Source organism: Silurus meridionalis, chromosome 24, assembly GCF_014805685.1.
Source record: "Silurus meridionalis isolate SWU-2019-XX chromosome 24, ASM1480568v1, whole genome shotgun sequence".
Taxonomy (NCBI): domain Eukaryota; kingdom Metazoa; phylum Chordata; class Actinopteri; order Siluriformes; family Siluridae; genus Silurus; species Silurus meridionalis.
The window spans coordinates 15,253,694-15,274,024 of record NC_060907.1 but is presented as its reverse complement, the minus strand read 5'-3'; the positions used below and the strand labels follow the sequence as shown (position 1 = coordinate 15,274,024).

Genomic DNA, 20,331 nt, shown 5'->3' with positions numbered 1-20,331 from the left:
GTATGTCAAAGATGCAGCAATTACTATCAAATTGCCCTGTTCAAGAAAGTACATCATTTTTTTTTTAGATTTGTATGTTTTAGCAAAGTCCGTGTCACAGGATACATTACTGACTTGCTATATTTTTAGTATATTTTCATCATATTTGTTTATATTCTATTTTATGATGTGTGCTTCTCTGTTTGCTGTTGCAAGAAGAGTAAAAAAAAAATTTCACAATGTCTCTGTGCACAATGCCAGCTTCATGAAGATTGCTTTACATAGGTTAAAGTGGAAGATCTTGAGTGGTCTGCTATAGAGCTCTTACCTCAATCCTTTTGAGCACCTTTGGAATGATTAGGAACACTACCTGCTCTCCAGGCCTCCTCTCCTCACCTACATCAGAATCTGAATTTACTAACACCCTTGAGGCTGAATGAGTACAAATCTTCAAAACTACACTGAAAATCTAGTGGAACATCTTCCCAGAAGAGTGGAGGTAATTATAAGTGTAGATGGAGATTGAAGGTGGAATGAGATGTTCAAAAAGCACCTGAAATCTTATGGTCAGTTGTCCAAGAATCTTTACTCAAATGGGATGCTGTCACATACAAAATTCATAGGCGGTCCTAGTGTACACCGATCAGGCTTAAGATTTTGACCACCTGGCTAATATTGTGTTGTCACCTTTATACATACAAGAGCCAACCTTCACTCCCCACGTGCATCCTTGGCCAACCAGGCAATCTCCAAATCCTTACGCTTGCCCATTTTTCCTGCTTTTAACACATCACATTTAAGGTCAAAATGTTCACTTGATGCCATATATATCCCACCCACTAACAGGTTCCATGATGAAGAGATAATCAGTGTTATTCGCTTCACATAATGTTATAATGTCATGATGGCATGCCTGGTCAGTGTGTGTATTCGCAATAACCAATCAGTTAGATTCAGGATGCTCTGTAGGATGTTGTACTCCTGATTAAAAGGACATGATTATGCTGGTTATATTCCAGCACCACCAAACATCCACTGCTGAGCCCTTGAGCTCATTGTATAAATAAGATAATTGTAACTCTGGATAATTCAATTCAAATCAGTGCAATTCAATTCAATTCAATTTCAGTAGCAGTGGTTAAGATGTTGAACCTCTGGTCATAAGTTTAAATCCCTAATGGTGTCAGACAAATGCCATGAAAGCAAATTAAATCTATTTGTGCAAATATGTAATAACCACTGGCAGATGACCAGTGACAGCATGCGAGGAATAAACCAGGGAGTCTTATGGGGTAGATTTTTTTAAACAACAGCAGCCTGAAATGGCTCAGTCCAAAATAACTGCTTGTCTTTGTTTAAATATAAAGTGCGCCCTACGTAGAGCCCTATATTTCTAAATAGTAGTCAATTGACAGCCAATTTTTATTTTATTTTATTTTATACAAAGCGAATACTTTTTCTTTCTTTTGTACTTGTTGTTGTTCATTTGCTGTAAAGGTTTTGTTTTATTTTTCCTATGGCGTTTGAGTCATTCAGCTATGACATCTTTGCTTAAAATAGAAAGATCGACATTTTCAGATGCTAATCTCCTCCGGTGTGTTTTTTCTCTGTCTGAATAAATTAAAAATCAACTCATTCAGTGCTCATTCAGGATAAATGATAATAAGGATAAACCTTTAATTTATTTGTAAATCTCCTCTCAATTTTTGTCTGGGGGTTGAGAAGAAAGCATTGAGAATACAGTGTACTAGCAGCTTTTTTTTTATTAATGAGAATCTATTTTTAGACTCTCATACCCCCTTGGCTGAATGAAAACAGCAGGGTTTTCACACCATTAGTCAGTCAACATCTGTACTTTTGTTTTTAACAGGTGAGGAGTGCCCTCTGACACACACACACTCACACCCCTCCTACACACACACACACACACACACACACACACCCGTGTACACTAACATGATACCGCAGAGTAATTTCTATCAGTTATAAAGCGGGTTTTGGCAGGGGTGTGGTCCTCAGTGTGGTATAAGGGGACAGTTGAGAGAAAAACCCAAATGCAAATCACACATGAATCATATCTTGCACATGCTGATTTAAATCCTTATAGGCACGGTTTTGACTAAATCTTTCCCATGAAATCATTGAATACTTGTGTATTGTGAAATATTTGTAATGTGCTTAGTAATTCTGGTGCTAATTTGTCGGTTGATTCTGCATTAACGTTATTTCTGTGTTGGTAAGTTCAAGCATAAACATAAGGGATAACAGCTGAAAGTTCAAGGGCTTCTGTTTTCATTTTCCTGCAGCTCAGAGAGATAGTGATCTACAGTATACAAACCCAGTGTTATGATGGTAGTATTAGCATGAATGTTGAAGGTAGTGTAATGATGAGAGGGTGAGAAACTGGACAGATAAAAAGCTTCACCACATTCCTTAATTTCAGGTAGAAACGAATTCCCAATAGCACCGTTTTTATCAGTTAGTCCATTTGGTGTAATGAAATCCTGGTGATTTATGATCACATGCGAATCATAAATTATTTTGCATCTACTCACAAAAAATTACTCCAAAAATATTCCTTCTATAGCCTTTTGTTGTTGATGTAATATTCTACTCCTTTATTGAATGTTATGTTTTACTTTTATTCTAGCAATCCCCCTCAGTAACCATTACACACCACCAAGACGCAAGTACTAGAAGAGTTTTAAGCTTGCAAATGTTCAGCAGATACACACTTTCTGTAGTAAGTTAAAAAAAAATGGTCCTGTACAGTAACACGCCCATGTTGGTCTACCACAGGGGTGGATCCACTCCCGCTTTGACTAAAATATCAACATGGACCAACAGCCCTCATAGTCATGATTCATTCTCCTCAGCATCTACTTTAAAAGCCTTCCTCTGAATTTGCAGGTGGCTTCCTTTGAGGGTGTGTTTAATGACAGTACAGTGACCCAGACCAAGAATCTGTAGCATATGAACATGATTAAGTTTCCTATATATCAGGCTTTTTTTTATTCTAAAGACAGTTATCTCCTCACAGTTGGAGCACAGTCATGCTGACTGCCAATTCTGCAACAGTAAATTAGCTTTGGCGCTATTTTAAAAAAAGTCAAGTGTTAATCCTTGCTGCTGTGGATAATAGCCGCAAATAGGTCAACTGTCAACACTACCAGCTGCACTGAAATGACCCGGCTGTTTATACAGACGTAGAAAAGGCCCGATTTTAGAAACTCTAATATAAACTACTGCTAATCTGGCTATGAAACTCAAGACAATTGACAGAAAGGCACCTTTTTTCATAATTCTTTGTGACAGTTTTGCAGGAAATGTTGAAATAGTTGTTTTTCATGACATGAACCAAAAGTCCTTCAGATGAGAAGCACTTCCAGGACACTCCACAAAGCTGGTCTTTTTGGAACAGAAAGCCAGAAGGCATGTAAAAGACTTGTGAAAAAAGACTTCCGCAGTCTGGTGAGCCACTGAACTCAAATATTTAACATTTTGGCCTCAGCATTATACTTGGCAGAAAAACCCATAGAACAGCATTCACACAGTGAAGCATGGTGGTGCTAGCGTCATGCCAATGGGAAGCTGTTCATCAGCAGGGACTAAAACAATCATTAGGCTTGAGTGCAAGATGTACTTTGCCAAAGAATCCTTAAATAAAACCTAGTTCTAGTGTGCAAGAGACTCAAGACTACGGCAGAGATTCGGCTTCCAACATATTGACTGATATGACTAATATAAAAATCTGATCTATATGATTTTTATATTAGTCATGTCAGTCAATACTCAAGTTTGTTTATTTTTATTTTAAATATTTCCACATTTTGTAGTGTTGGAATTAGGCAAGGAATTAAAATTGACTTTGTAGACATTTTCACAATTTGGCTACTTTATTGTAGCCTTTGGGCAGGAAACTATGGGGGACCTCAAGATTTCTAGACATTTTACTTAAAACTCCTTCTTATCAGATAGTAATCTTTGATGGGTCTCTCGGAGGGACAAACTTAGAAACCCTTTGTCTACTAGATGGAGTGTAAGCAAGCATATGGACTTAATAAATTGTTGAATTAACTCTAAATCATGCAGCCCATACAAGCACACGTCAGAATACTAGCATCCTATAGAGTACATGTAACAATGGTTTGATGAATCCTTTAAGAAATCTTTTTCTAATAAACCTTTTCATTAAATATGTGAATTATTAATAATTTGTTCATTAAGGTACAACCCCAATTTCAAAAAAGTTGGGAAAAGTAAATAAAATAAGAAAAAATGTAAAAAAAAATGATTTGCAAATCTCATAAACCCATATTTTATTCACAGTAGAACATAGAAAACATATCAAATAATTGAACTAAGAATAAATACAATTTTAAGGAAAAAATAAGGTCATTTTTTGGCTGTAACAGGTTTAAAAAAAAGTTAGGACAGGGTCATATTTACCACTGTGTAGCATCTCGTATTCTATCTGTATACATCTGGGAACTGAGGAGACCAGCTGCTAATGTTTTGGTAAAGGAATGTTGTCCCATATGTGTCTGATACAGGATTCTAACTGCTCAACAGTTCTGGGTGTCCTTTGTTGTATTTTTCATTTCATGATGCATCAAATATTTTTAAATAGTGAAAGATCTAGACTGCAGACAGACCAGTTCAGCACCTGGACTTCTTCTACTACAAAGTCATGCTATTGTTAATGTGATATTGTGCAACTCCTTCCCTGAATAAGTATTTTGTAGCTGTAAAACCTGTTTAAACTGTTCAGCATTGATAGAGCCTTTCCAAATGTGCAAGGTACCCATTACACAGGGATTAATGCCCTCCCATACCTTCAGGGATGTGGCTTTTTGTAATGAGTGCTGATAACAAGCCAGATAGTCCCTCTCTCTTTAGTACAGAGGATGTGGTGTCCATGGTTTGCAAAAAGAAATTAAAATGTTGATCAATCTGAACAAAGTACAGTTTTCAATTTGCCTCAGTACATTTTAAAAGAGTTTTGGCGCAGATTTAACCTGGATTTGTAAATGAACTGTGTTCACAAACAATGGTTTCTGGAGGTGAATGCAGCCCATGCAGTGATTTTCATTACAGAATCATGATTGTTTTAAATGTAGTGCTGTCTGAGGGCCCAAAGATCATGAAAATCCAGTATTGATTTTCGCCCTTGTCGAGTTTTCTCCAGATTCTTTGAAACCTTTTGATAATATTATGTATTGTAAATAAAGCGATATTCGACTGTTTTGCAATTTTATGTTTAAAACATAATTCTGAAATTGTTCCACAATTTGTAGACACAATCTCAAACAGATTGTTTGAAGCTCTGCCCATCTTTAATTCTGAGAGACTCTCCCTCTCAGATACACATCATCTTACTGATCTGTTGTCGATTTACCTCATTAGTTGCAAAATCATTCTCCAACTTTTTAACCTTAATAACACTTACTTTTACCACACTTTTGTTGCCAGGTCACAACTGTTTGGAAATGCATTGCAGCCTTGCAGGTCGCTGAAGACCATTTTCTCCGTAAAATGGTATTTATTTCAGTTTAAACATTTGATATGTTTTCTGTGTTCTATTGTGAATTAAATATACGTTTATGACATTTGCAAATCATTGCATTCTGGTTTAATTACATTGAACACAGTGTCCCAACTTTTTTGTTTTTTGGGAATTGGGGTTATAAATGCTGTATATATGTATGTGGTGCTAAAAAGACGCAAAAGGTGTTTTGTTTGGAATCCTACCTGATCATTCTTACCACCTCCAGCAACACCAAAGCCATTAAGTCTATGTCACTGTGTCATTTCCTTGATATTTTTGCTAATTCTTTTTGTATACCCCTGGCGTTGATTTGTATGTTTTGAACTTAAATAATAAAAAAATTAATTGAGAATAATAAAATAAATAATAATCATCCCTTGTTCCGAACAAGAAGTGTGGTGGGACACATCGCCAAAACATCAGAATCAGAATCAGAATCAGAATCAGAATCAGAATCAGAATCAGGTTTATTGGCCAAGTGTGTTGACACACACAAGGAATTTGGTTCCAGCTGTTAGTGACTCTCAAAGTACAGACATAAATAACTATGAATTCAGCTTGGACTATACCAGACAAAACAGACGAGACAAGACAAAAACAGGCTATACAAGACAATACAGACAATGTGAGACAGTATAGACAGTGTGAGTATTAAATAGGGATACAGGTTATATGACAGATCAGTAATGTACATAAAGTGTGAGAGTGCATGGTAGTGCAGACGACAGTATTATGCATGATGTATGATTGAGAGTTTAATATAGAACTTTGTACAATATACAGCAGCAATAGTGTGTGTGTGTGTAACATATACAGATATGTGATGAGTGACAGTTCTGATGATGCAGTACTTATAGATATGAAGCAGGGAATATAACTATAGTCAGTTGTTAATGATGCATTATTTACTAGAATGCAGCATGAGACAAATTTGTATTTGGTGTGAATGAATGTGTGTGTGTGTGTGTGTGTGTGTGTGTGTGTGTGTGTGTGTCAGAGTCTCTATAACACTGACTCAAACCTATAATAAAAAAAGATGAATGAAATTAAATGATGAATGAATGAACACTGCCTTCAGTGCAATGAAACACTGTGATACAGTCTAACCCTCAGTTCCCTGCTTTGGGAGTTTATAACCGCTTTGTATGAATAGACCGCCCCCATTGTGACGTCACTCACATCCATCCAAGCAGAATGGGAGGTTGCTATGGTCAGTCCCGCCTCCTAGTGGAGGGCGGTTCCTGGCTGAGCAGCAAGTCAGGACAGTGGAGCTGGTGGTGCTCTGCGCGGCTGCTGGAGATCCCGGGTCCGTGAAGGAACGTCTCCAAAAGGTGATCAGCAGGAGAAAAAAGCGCGAGCATGGCGGTCGAGGAGGAAGGACTTAAAGTGTTTCAGAGTGTCAAAATAAAAATAGGTAAGAGGGACCTTTTTTTTTTAATGTTTGTTATCTAAACGGGTTTGGGTCAAGAAGGCTCGCTCGAGCGCACCACTTTTAACGCAAAACACACGCGGCGGATGTCCAGTGTCGCTGTGTGTGTGTGTGTGTGTGTGTGTGTGTGTATTTGTGTGTGCGTAGCGTGCAACATTATAACTAGTATAAAAAACATCGCTTTTCGCTTTCAAACGTTTCTTCTTTGCAGCACACCGCGATCTCATATACAGTACAGCCCGTGTCTGTGTGTCTGTGTGTGTGTGCGCGCGTGCACTGGTTTATATGCAACAAGACGTCCAGATGGCACGCTCGAGCTCACGCGCTCTGTGTTTATTTCAAAATGCATTGGGAGAAAAAGGAAAACGGAATGTTTCGGTACCTGCACCGCTTCACCGACGCTTCTCCAATGCACCAGTCTACTTCCAACAATGGAAACCTGAATTAAACATGAATTTTCGCTTCGTTTCGCTTGCAACACTCAGCCCGCATATATCTTATTGTCACCACAATGCATTTGCGCGTGCATGCCTTTTCCCCCCTGAATACCTCGACTGTGCCCCCAAAGCGAATCATTGCATGGCAGAAGTGTATGTTTATAAGGATTTATATATATATATATATATATTCATGTATTATGCATCACATAATTATTACATAATAATTATGCATTACATAACAGTGTATAATATAAAAGAATTATTGAATATATATATATATATATATATATATATATATATATATATATATATATATATATATATATATATATATATATATATATATATATATATATATATATATAGTGTCATTACTGTTATGTAATGCAGTATGCTTACTAAATGTGTGTATGCATGTATATATATATATATATAGTGTCTGTGTACTGTATACAACCTCTGCACTGAGCTCATGCAAGGCACTGAGCACTAACCACCAGCAAGATTGGATGTACGCCTATTTTTTTTTTCTTCACCACAGCAGCACACACTAGTAAGCCAAGTGCTTGTTCTTTGTTTATAAAATCAGCATCAACATGAACGACTGAAATCTTTTTCTATGCAACACCCAAATGCATTTTGTGCATATATTTATTCACACCAACTTTTTTGTCATGTCATGAACAGCCCTGTGATTGATCAGAACATGTCATGCCTCTAATAAGTAAATAAACAGCGAAATAACACACTATCATGAATGTACTGATGTGTGCGGGTCATAAGGCCCAAGTTTGGTAGATTGGAACTGGTTTGCAAAATTGGTGGTTGCGTAAAAGGCGTTCGCGTTGCAGGAAGTGGCTATCGTCTATAAGTGAAATGCAGTTTGCGAGGGTTTTGGGTTATTGCATATGTGTGAGGCACACCCCTTGTAAGGGAAACCTTACTTAGTTCACTTGGTGTGTGTGTTTTAATACTATCAGTCACCTGCAAAGTGCCTGACAGGGTTTCTGTTCACAGTTTGCATGAACAGTTTGCATGTTAATAGTCATTTTGTCTTATTGTCCATGTCACAGAAACCTAAAGCATAAATTTATGTTTAAAACGACCTTGTGTAAGCTAATGTGTAACACAGTTATACCATTGTAAAAACAAATACACTGACTGAATTGACATTTAGGTGAGAAAAAAAACCCTAAACAACCTCTAAAAAAACCTAAAAAACAACCCGCCATAGTCACCCGGTGGGGAACCCCCCCTTCATCCAGACTGTGACAACCACCGGGACCAGAGTTCTGCATTTGAGTCAGATTACATCAATTCAAGTAAGTGTTGATATTAATTTCATCTATGATATTAAAGTTTAACTAGCAAATACCAAAATGTGTTTATACAATAGCTAGCCAGCCAGTAAAGCACATATTCTAAGTGTAAGCTGGCACTATTTCATTGACAATTTATAAGGCTGCCTATCTCAAGCTGGGATGTTTTCTGTTATCATACAGTTTTCATCATCCATAATCTTCAGTGTGACACGGTCCTTCAGAAATCATTCTAATTTGCTGATTTCTCATCACTTTTGGAAACCGTTGTGCTGCTTGATATTTCTTTAGAACATTTTTCAGGATTCTTCCATTAATAGAAAGTTACATTTTGAATTGTAATAATATTTCGCAATAATTATTGCAGTGCATTTTTTAACAGATAAATGCAGGCTTGAAGTTTTTTAAAATGTTAATGTGTCCTAACTTTGGACCGGTATTATTTATACTAGGTTATGGTTAGTTTTTAGCAAGCCTGCTCATCAAGAAGTATTTATTCATCTAGCCTATTTCTATTCATTTGCATCAATTGTAAAATTTGTCTACTATTCCAAATTAATTTATATATCTGTGCATTGTATATGTGTTTTTACAAGATTTTTAATCTCATTCTACAGAACAATGCCACACATGCCATCTCATTTGTGGATACATTTCACATCATCCAATGTGGAAGGAAAAGATGCAGCAGCATATAGCCAAGTGCCCAAAGTTTTCCCAGGGCTCAAAACAAGCAACCCCAGGCAGAATCCTTCTGGTCATTTCCTAGTCATTCTGGAATCAGGATTTTTGAACTCAGTGGATGAACGTAGCCAGAGAAATGCTGATGAATGTTTTGCTCGAGCAGTGTTTGCTGGATGGTCCCACAGAGTGCAAGCAAAGGTCAAGCAAACCAATGACAATGCAGACTGCATTTTAGTCGTCTCTGATGGCTGGTCAAATATCCGGGGACGAGGAATTATCAACTAATTTATCACCACACCACAACCAGTATTCTATATGAGCACAGACACAAAAGGCCAACAGACACACAGACCTCTACATCGCTGATGAGCCAAAAGCAGTCATCTGTGACCTTGGACCTGAAAAGGTTTTTGCACTCGCAACTGACAAATCTGCAAATATATAAGTTGCTTAGGCACACATAGAGGAGACCTATCCTCATATAAACATAATTGTCTGTGCTGCTCATATGCTCCTAATCTTCTCCTTAAGGACATCATGGCACTTGAATGCAATGAACACACTGTACAAGACAGCAAAACAAGTAGTGAAATATGTGAAGGGCAAACAGGTAGCATCAGCAGTCATCCTCTCTGAGCAGAAAGACAAAAACAAGAAGACCACGCTGAAGCTGCTCAGCATCACTCGAAGGGGTGGGGTTGTCATCGTGTATGCGATAGGGGAAGGAGTCTTGCAAGAGATGGCAACATCCCAGACTGCAGCCATTAAAAGACTTCAAGGGAATCCTGTTGGATGATGTGTTCTGGGAAAGAGTGACTATCAGCCTAAGAATCCTCAGACCAATAGCTATTAGCAACAGCTATTGCCAAGATAGAAGGTGAAAAAGCCATCGTGTCAGATGTCAAATGCCTGTGTTTGCTGACCTCAAAAAAGAAATACAAACTGTCCCGCCCACTTCCCTGTTGCTGCAAGCGTCGGAAAACTGCGGTGGTCCAATTGATAGAGAAGCGGCAAGAGTTCTGCATAAAGCCTATACACACAGCAGCATACATGCTAGACCCAAAGTTTGAGAAAAGCATACTCTCTGTTGAGGAGATCATCAGCGTCATTACTGCCATATCTCACCATCTTGATGAAGGCAAAGTTCTCGGCAGTCTGGCAAAATATTGTACCAACAAGGCCTATGGGAATGGATTGGGATATGGCAGTTTCTCAAAGCACATACCTGCATCAACCTGGTGGAAAGGACTTTGTGGAACTGAGGCAACTATATCCTCTATCATCCTTCACAGCCTAACAACAGCCGCCTCTGAGCACAACTGGTCACTGTTTGGGAACGCACACACAAAGGTGCACAACAGGCTCACGAATGTAAGATTTGAAAAACTGGTGGCCACCCAGGCAAACCTACGGCGCTTTGGGCCTTTGACACAGAGCCTCGGCTGAGCCCAGGCTGGAAGGGACACCGAAGATGAAGACAAGTCAGATGTCGAGGAAGCGGATATGGAGGATGTTGATGAGGTCCAGAAAGAAGCCATTGAGACCTGAAAGGATTAGAAGGAAAAATGCAGAAAACAGATGCATAAGAAGATTGTGAGAAAATGCTTTGGTTTTACATTTAGAATGGAATTTTTTTGAATGATGTTTCTCAATGAAAGAATTAAAGTTCTAATTACAATTAAATCAAATGTCAAAAATGTCATCATTTATGACCAAACACAATGTTTATATTTATGTTTTTATATGATACAGTTTATATACATTTTCCCCACATTTCTAATCAATTCCCATAAATTCCTAGTAAGTTTCCAACTTGGAATAGTTCCATAATTCCACAGATGACGTTCCTATAGAAAGTTTCCTCGAAAAAGTTTCCAGAAATGTTCCTCCCCTTTGCAGCCCTAATGATTATATTCCAAAGTCTACCATTAGTCAAGTCAAGTTTATTTCTAGAGCGCTTTTCACAACGGACATTGTCTCAAAGCAGCTTTACAGAATTTAAGAGTTAAGGTGAACGTGATGGTGCCTATGGCAAGTAAAAACTCCCTTAGATGTTATGAGGAAGAAACCTTGAGAGGAACCAGACTCAAAACGGGAACCCACCCTTATTTGAGTGATATCAAGAGTGTGATTATAGTCTTTAAGCAATACAGAACACTGTAGAGTGAGAACTAACATGAGCACTGGAATGTAAGATTATGAGTGATGTCCTTCTACAGTCTTATACAGTCATTTGTGTTTATAAAACTAGGAGCTACTAAACAACTCATAAAATAGCTCAACATTGGCGATCATCAAAGATCCAACACTCCATCCATCCCATTACTATGTGCTGTTCATGTGCAGAATTCACTGATTCCTACTCATTTTATCACCGAATGCCATTATCAGGAAGAGGACGGTGTCTGATTGTTTTGCTACGTATACAGAGTTCTCAGGCCGACATCCTGAGAGAACGTTTGTCTGAAGGAAGCTTGGGGTCGGGAGCTCCTGTTAGGGGTGAAGAGAGGAAACAGGAAAGCGCTCCAGATCACTTCCTGATAGGCTGAAGGAACTACAAAGCATCTCGCAGCCGCTTGTTTGCAGTGTTCCCGTGTTTGACTTTGACTAACATGAACCAGATGGAACAAGTGATTGGCTTTCACGCTGAGAGTCCGAGCGTTGTAATGCTATTTCCTGTGTTTTGTGGTTGTTGTTTCTTTGAGTCAGTCCTCAAAACTTAATGTCTTTTGTCGAAAAACAGAGTGAAACTGAGCTATGAGATGTGTGGGTGTGAAAAAGCGAGTTCTAATAGAAGGAGCAGTTTCGTGTAAGAGACTTCAGGCGGAGAGACAGCAGGGAGTCAGGCACAGTGCTTAGTCATGGGTTGAATTGCAGAACGTGAGAATCAACTCCCCTGTTCCTACTTTAGGGGGAGAAACAAGGCAAGAAGAGGAAGTGTTCCCAGTTTCCACATGGTCCTCCTGGATACTGGCCAGCAGAGTTTGTCCAAAAGCCTCGAGGGGTTGTTAAATCAATGAGAAAGAGGCGAGGAGAGCTGCTTCACACGTGACTTCTAATACCGATGTCATCTTCACTTAGGCGTAAATAAAGGTTTCTCAGTCTTTTCCAAAATAAGACAAAATTAAGTTCATTGCGAGTTGTTTTCATAATCCTACAAAACTCATTATACAAGAGCCCTACAGTCTCTCTGACCTAGCAGAGCTCTATATCATATCATTAGTTAGCTTAGTTTCTAAAAATGCCTGGATTTGAGATGAGGAAATTGGAATAGGTGAACGTTAGAAAAAAAAGTTGGAACTGAAGGATATATTTATACAGTATCTCACAAAAGTGAGTACACCCCTCACATTTCAGCAACCATTTTAGTGGAAATTCTCAAGGGACAATACTATAGAATTATTTTAGAGTAGTCAACATGCAGCTGTATAACAGTACAGATTTACTGTCAACTGAAAATAACTCAACATACACCCATTACTAAACTGACAACAAAAGTGAGTACACCCTAAGTGATAACATCAATTAAATCTTGTATTAGAGCAGTTAAAATGCTTTGAGTACGATTCTCTCATACTAAACACTGGCTGTTTAACATGGAACCTCATGGTAAAGAGTCTCTGAGGATTTGAATTGCTTTAGAATTGAATTGATTTAGAATTGCTGCTCTCCACAAAGATGACCAGGCTATCAGAAGATCAGTAACACCCTGAAACTGAGTTACAGTACAGTGGCCAGGGTCATACAGAGGTTTTCTAAGACGGATTCCAGACCTCGCAAGGGTCGATCAAAAAAGTACTCATGATGTGCGTCAGGTGCAAAAAAAAAAAACAGACGCATGACTGCTGCAGCATTGCTTTAGGTTGCAGAAGCGGAAGGTTCGCTAGTCAGTGCTCTGTCGTCCCAGAAGGAGCCTCTTCTGAAGCTGGCTTACAAGAAAGGAATGGCCAAGTATGTCTCCAGACATCCAGCAGCTCCGTGGTGTCATTATGGAGATCCCAGCAACAACCTGTGCAGCTCTGGTGAATTCCATGCCCAGAAGGATTAAGGCAGTGCTGAATAACAATGGTGTTTACACGAAATATTGACACTTTGGACACAGTTTTGACACGTTCACTTGGGGTGTACTCACGTTTGTTGCCAGCTATTTACACAATAGTGGCTGTATTTTGAGTTATTTTTAGAGGACAGTAAATCTATGCTGCTCTAACACTGAGACAACTGGGTTTTGTGGATCGCTGGCTAAAGTAAGTCATCTCACAAGGCAGCGTATTGCACAAAAATGAAATTGCTATGAAATAAATATATTTTTACAATATTTTTGTATCGCTATTGTCATCGAAAGATTAAAAAAATCTCAAGTTGAACCATCAGAATATATATATATATATATATTTAGAGAGAGAGAGAGAGAGAGAGAGAGAAATCAGGCATAACTGTATGGCAGGTGAAGTGAATAACACTGATTATCTCTTCATCATGGCACCTGTTTGTGGGATATATTAGGCCGTCAGTGAACATTTTGTCCTCAAAGTTGACGTGTTAGAAGCAGGAAAAATGGGCGAGCATAATAATTTATATGAGTTTGACGAGGGCCAAACTGTGATGTCTAGACAACTGGGTCAGAGCATCTCCAAAACTGCAGCTCTTGTGGGATGTTCTCAGTCTGCACTGGTCAGAATCTATCAAAAGTGCTCGAAGGAAGGAACAGTGGTGAACCGGCGACAGGGTCATGTGGGGAGTGAAGGCTGGACCATGTGGTCCGATCCAACAGACGAGCTCCTGAAGTCATTTCTGTTTCTATTTTGGGCACACGAGTGTTTGGGTTTTTTTCCCGCTTTTTTTAGGCTTTTTATATATTCTATTGCTTGATATATTTTTATATACTATTAATCTTTAGACTGTATTATATTTTATCAAAATGTATATATTATATATATATATATATATATCTCAATATCAAAAGAGTAATTCTTAACAGATCCAAAAATTTTCTTCGTAACTGTGACGGTATGTTTAGAAAATCACCCCTGATCTGTACTTCACTGATTTATCGTAGCTGCACATCACTTCACTTTTCATTTGGATGAAGTTCGTCTTTTAATGTACTTTACCAGTTTTTATTAAAAAAAAATAATCCTCACAGTTTTATACATGAATGTTTTAATAGAAGACAATTTTTAAGCCTGATAGACTTTTATTGATAGGGTCAAGTAAGGCTGACCCTTGACCCCATTCAGATTGGGTCCTACCCAGTGTGTATGTGACCCTGACCAGGATGACCAGAATATTACAGATATAACAACACGATTAAATATGAAGGCTTAAGTCATAGTGAACGAGAGCTGAGTGTGGGTGTGAAAGACGAGTTTTAATAGACAGCAGGGAGTCAGGCACAGTGCCTAGTCAGGGGTTGAACTGCAGAACATGAGAATCAACTCCCCTGTTTGTACTTCAGGGGGATAGACAAGGCAAGAAGAGGAAGTGTTCACAGTTTCCACATGGTCTTCCTGGATACTTGCCAGCAGAGTTTGTCCAAAAGTCTTGAGGGCTTGTTGAATTACCGGGAAGAGCTGCATTCACACGTGACCGCTAATGTCATCTTCACTCAGGCAAAAAAACAAAGGTTCCGTTAAGGGTTTTCCTTGTAGAACGTATGCTAATTACATCGATTGCGCAATGAACAGTGACATTTTCAGACCAAGAAATGAGAAATTACTGAGCGAAAAAGTCTGAAATGACTGTACAGCATTGTGTCGTCGAAACAAAAGTGGGTGAGATTTTACCTGCAGCTTGCAGTCAGATAAGCGAAAGTGTACATGGCAGAGTGACAGAATTCTGTGCTTTGGACGAGCTATTTGTGTCCTCGAGCTGAAATGGAAATGTCTTTTTTTGGAGGGCCAGAACGACCGGACTGTCGACCTCACCAGCAACAAAAACAGTTCTGAGGTTTATTATTTTGGAGGCAGTCATCTGCTATAAGTACAACATCTCACATGCAAATCTACACTTGTACACTAAATCCACTTGGTCCTAGAGTTCTAAGTATTTTTTACATTTTAGGAGCTGAGTCTAAGTTATTCAACAGGAAGGAAGTGATCTCAGTTTCTACATGGGTTTCCTGGCAGCTGGCCTACAGAGTTCCCCAAAAGCTCAGGGGGTAGCTGTTGAATCACTGCATAAAGGGAAAGGAATCGAAAGGTTGTTTCCCATGTATCATCTGTTCACAGGCATCCATACATTTACATCAGATGTTATTTCAAACATGCGATCACTAAGTAAACATGTCCATAGGGAACTCAAATAAGAACAACATTTATATTTGTGCATGAGGATAAATATTCAAGCATTATAGGGGCATTGTTTTGATACCAAATACACGATTAACACCTGCATCTATGCTGGAATAAAATGACATTTAATTAAATGCACTGAATGTCTCAGACTGACTAAATGAAATGTCTCACTTTTACGTCTCACCTCAACACACAAGCTGTTTTACTAACACAGGTACGATCTGAAGTCATTGTGGGTATCAAGAACATTGCGTTTTCATCAGATGTACTTCAGACCTTGTAAAACTGAACAAGTACATCTTCATCTCTACCCGCACGCGTATCTATTGTACATGCCCATATATAAACATTACATTATTGTTTAATGTATATATGCTCATTAGCATGAATTTTATCGATAAAATCAGAAGAGAGAAAATGAAGTATATATAGGGAGCGATCTTTTTCTATGATCTTTCAGGTCTATGAGTTGCATATTTGGTCAATTTTTCCCAGTACAAAGCGAATTGTTCCGGTTTATGATTTACACCTGCTGTTATTTGCTCCATTTTCTAAACACACGTTCTTTTCACGTAGCAAATCCAAAATTACAGCTTGTTATTTCATCCAATGAATGTTATAAAATCTCTGCGTTTCTACACTTTACATTTCGCTGTTGAACTCTAACTCTAACTGTGCTATCAAGTCTATGAAATGAGCGACATAAGAAAAGACATATATGAAGTGCTAGCATTTTTGCTAAACCTTTGAGGCCTATTAGTGTGAGTACACTGTAAGTGTGGTATTATTTAGCTGAAATGATCACCTGAAAATAGTTTTTATATGTTATAGTGTTGAAAAAGTGTTGATGTTTTGATGCAATCTCTCAAAACTTTGAGAAGGATCACCTTCATAGGGAAGCCAAAGCCTCTCAGACCTGGAGACCTGCCTGGTGTTGTTCAATGCAAGTGCAGCAAGGTATTTTATGAATGGACGGCATGTCTGGACAGTGTTTGCTTTCTCTCTCTCTCTCTCTCTCTCTCTCTCTCTCTCTCTCTCTCTCTTCCCTAGCTTCTGTATCTATTTCTGCAGACGTTCAGGCTGCTAGTAGAGAATATAACCTCTCCTGTCAGGCCAGAAGCCAGTCATTGGGTTTCACCGTCTCAGCTGTGTAAAGAAATGCCATCCGAAATGCGAAACCCACTTCCTGTTTTGATCATTTAAGTTGATGAATTTAGGTGTTTATCACATAGGCCTGCGAGTTTAACGCTCTGAGAGGACCGCGTTATGAACACAGTGTGATTTTGCCGATATAAGAAATTATTATTATTATTATTGTGAAATTTGTGGATTATTTCTGCAGTGTGGCTTTCTGTATGTGTGTGTGTGTGTGTGTGTGTGTGTGTGTGTGTGTGTGTGTGTGCGTGTGTGTGTGTGTGTGTGTGTTTTAATAGCACGCTCTTGTTAACATTTTGTCAGCAGATGTTTTGGATGGACTTTGTGAGTTGTGTTTTTCAGTTGTAGTCACAGACGTTTATAAGTTTTACCCCAGTTACAGCGGCGCTTATCAGTTGTGCCATGACCTTATTCAGGCCACTGTAGCTGAATGGCTATATTTGGGCATCGCGCCTCTACTCATAGCTTCGTATAAAATTAAACAGCCCGACAGGATGCCTTACACATTTTCCTCTCCTCAGCGTCTCACGAGCGAACAATAGCAAATGAAGCTGTGGCAGCTGCTGCAGAGCCCTACTGAGCTGACGGCGCACGACTACAACAAATCTCCATGGTCCTTGTGGTCTTTAGCCAGAGATGAGAGCAGCTATTATGAGGCAGATTAAAGAGCAACAGGGGGACGATGCCTACAGACAGAGCTGCTCTAATGACGGATGCACCTCCTCCTCCCAAATGCCCCCAGGCAACAGAGCAGAGCACAAAGCGTCCATGTGTGTCAAGTGTCTGTTCTCAGTTTTAAACTGTACTTGTTATTTATAGCATTAATTTTACTTTTAGTCTCAGAGGACTTTGCTGAAACTCAGCATCGGGCAAACTCAATATAGAGTTTTAATTTTAATTGAAATAAACCATGATGATCAGTGCTCTTTGAAAATACTCGACCCACTAACTTCACCCTTCAGTGCCTTCCAAACTACATCTTGGCCGCAGCCTGAAATTCCATTCGTACTATCTCATTTCCTGTTACAGTTCTCCTTCGCTTTCCCTCTCTCTTTCTTGGGTTTGCTCTCATGCCACCACCAACACCACCACCCCTTCCTCCCTCTCAGCTCCAGATTGTCCTTCTGCTCTGCCATCTCACTCGTCCATTCTGTCCTCCTCCTTCTACAATTGCTCCTGGCGTTGGGATTTCCTGATCCTGCTTACAGGAAAACTAGAACTGATAAAAGGGTGAACAACAAATACAGCTTTTATGCTCTTCTTGTTGTTTGTACAGTTACAGCAGCTTGCTCATGTTCTCTCTCTCTCTCTGTCCCAATAGCTGTGGTGTAATGCACTTGTAGCTGTGCAGATAAGAGAAACAGGCCTCAATAATCACTTGCTAATCACAGATTTTAGAGCAAAGCTTTCTTCTTCCAGGGTTGTCTCTTTTTCTCACATCTTTCTCCTCAGGATTGTGTCTTTTGCCTCGGATTTTGCTTCTGTTCTAATGCCTGCATTCATGGCAGTTGTTTTCTCAACATGCAAAGCATTACTGTATGTTTGCAGTCAGTGATGTCACGGTGGTGAACCAAGCAGATGTTGTGTTTTTACTGGTCATTAGTTGCTCTGCAGAATAACAAACTAAATAATGAATATAATTAAAAAAATGGGAATAATGTAAAAGTGTAGGAGTTTGAACTTACTGGATCTGCCGTGCATTTGTCCAAATCACAAAATCTGTTCGAGTTCATTCAGCTCTTTTTAGAATGAAGAACACGCAGGAGTGCAGTGTAACATTTACATTGCACCCTTTACACACAAAACATGTTGTACACATCATGTATGAATTATGCATTAAACCAGTTATGCATTAAACCAGTTATGCATTAAACCAGCAGCACACTGGAGCAAATAAACATATTCATTTTCCACTAATGAAAGTTATCCATTTGTCTCTCTCTCTCTCTCTCTCTCTCTCTCTCTCTCTCTCTCTCTCTCTCTCTCGTTTCACCCCTCTGTTCTTTTTTTTGCCTCTGTCATTCACATTTCCACACAGCATCTCACACTCTGCCTCTCCTTTCCTCACTCACTTCTGCCCCAATTTCCTCTTCTGTAATTATATTTTACCACCTACACACACGTGTGTGTGTCACTGTGTGTCACTGTGAGCACATGCAGAGGAGAAAATAGCACTTTTGCAAAAACGTGACACAAGAATTCCTGCACGTTTAAAAAGGGATATTTTATATGAGATTTATAAGACTCAAATTTGCTGTTATAATAAGCTCCACTCTTCTGAGAAGATGCTCCACTAGATTTTGGAGTGTGCTTGTGGAGATTTGTGAGATTTCCAAGAGTGTTAATATAACCAGGTACTGATGTAGGTGAGGTGAGGAGGTTGGGGGTGCAGTCAGTGTTTACATTCATCCTAAAGGTGTTTAATAGGGTGGAGGTCGGAGCTTTATAGCAGGCCACTCAAGATCTTCCACTTCAACCGATGTAAAGCATGTCTCCATGGTGGAACAGGTTTGGGTCTGCTTGTGAAGTGAAGGGAAGAGTTCATGCTAACTGGCTAACTACCATGCTAACGGTTGTGTTTACCTACAACTTGGTGGTAATAGTTTGGTAAAGAATTACATATGGCTGTGAAAGTCAGGTGTCCTAATGCTTTTGTCCATGTTGTGTGCGTGTTTTTCTTTCTCTGATTTTCTCTTTCATTTCTTTTGGCCAGTTTCCACACACCACTTAGGTCTCCCTCCATCTGGTGAAAGCTGGAAGAGTGAAGGCTCTCACATGACGACTTTTGCTCTGAGACACATGAATCCAAGTTCATGCAGTATTCCAATGCATACTACCACACAACGGGAAGCACACACACACACACACACACACACACACACACACACACACACACACATACACACACACATGCACACACACTTCCGATTGCTGTGATTAACAGTGGACACAGAGCATGGCATCCCTCCCACCAAACCTGCACTTCCAATTGTTTCTTTCAGACATTGTCAGGATTTGAACTTGAACATGATCTATGGAAGCTGCGTGTGTAATAAAGATTAGTTTGGCAGAACCACGTTAAAACATAAAGTCCACTTCCTTAAAGAAAAAAGGTCTTAAGAGGATGAAAGGTCTTTTTTTTGTCTTTCTTTCTGAAGAAAGATTCGAATGAGTCACTGCGGCCCTCGGGGGAATGGATTGAAAGGGAATTGAAAGTAAAATAGACAGACAACAGCTGTAGAGGTGGAAAAAAGGGAGAAAGAGAAATCGTCAGATGTAAAGTGATGCAGTGAGAGATGTATTGAGAGGATGGAGAGATTACAAGCTGCAGAAAGAGTATTTTATCATCGGTTTATCTCACATACACACACATTTTCTATTCCTGCTTCAGACTGTCTGCTACAGTATATATGATAATGGTAAAGATTAACATAACAGATTGCTATTCCTCACACACACACACACACACACACACACACAC

At 39.1% G+C, this 20,331-nt stretch overlaps 1 protein-coding gene across 1 annotated transcript in view; it reads left to right on the top strand.

Moving 5' to 3' along the window:
- The first annotated feature begins 6,749 nt into the window (after positions 1 to 6,749).
- The window catches only part of rasa3 (RAS p21 protein activator 3), a 64,036-nt gene continuing 50,454 nt past the window's right edge, over positions 6,750 to 20,331 (top strand). Inside the window, exon 1 of the mRNA XM_046838379.1 lies at positions 6,750 to 6,941. Within this exon, the coding sequence (XP_046694335.1) occupies positions 6,887 to 6,941 (55 nt within the window). The 5' untranslated portion in view covers positions 6,750 to 6,886. The remainder of the gene's footprint in view (positions 6,942 to 20,331) is intronic.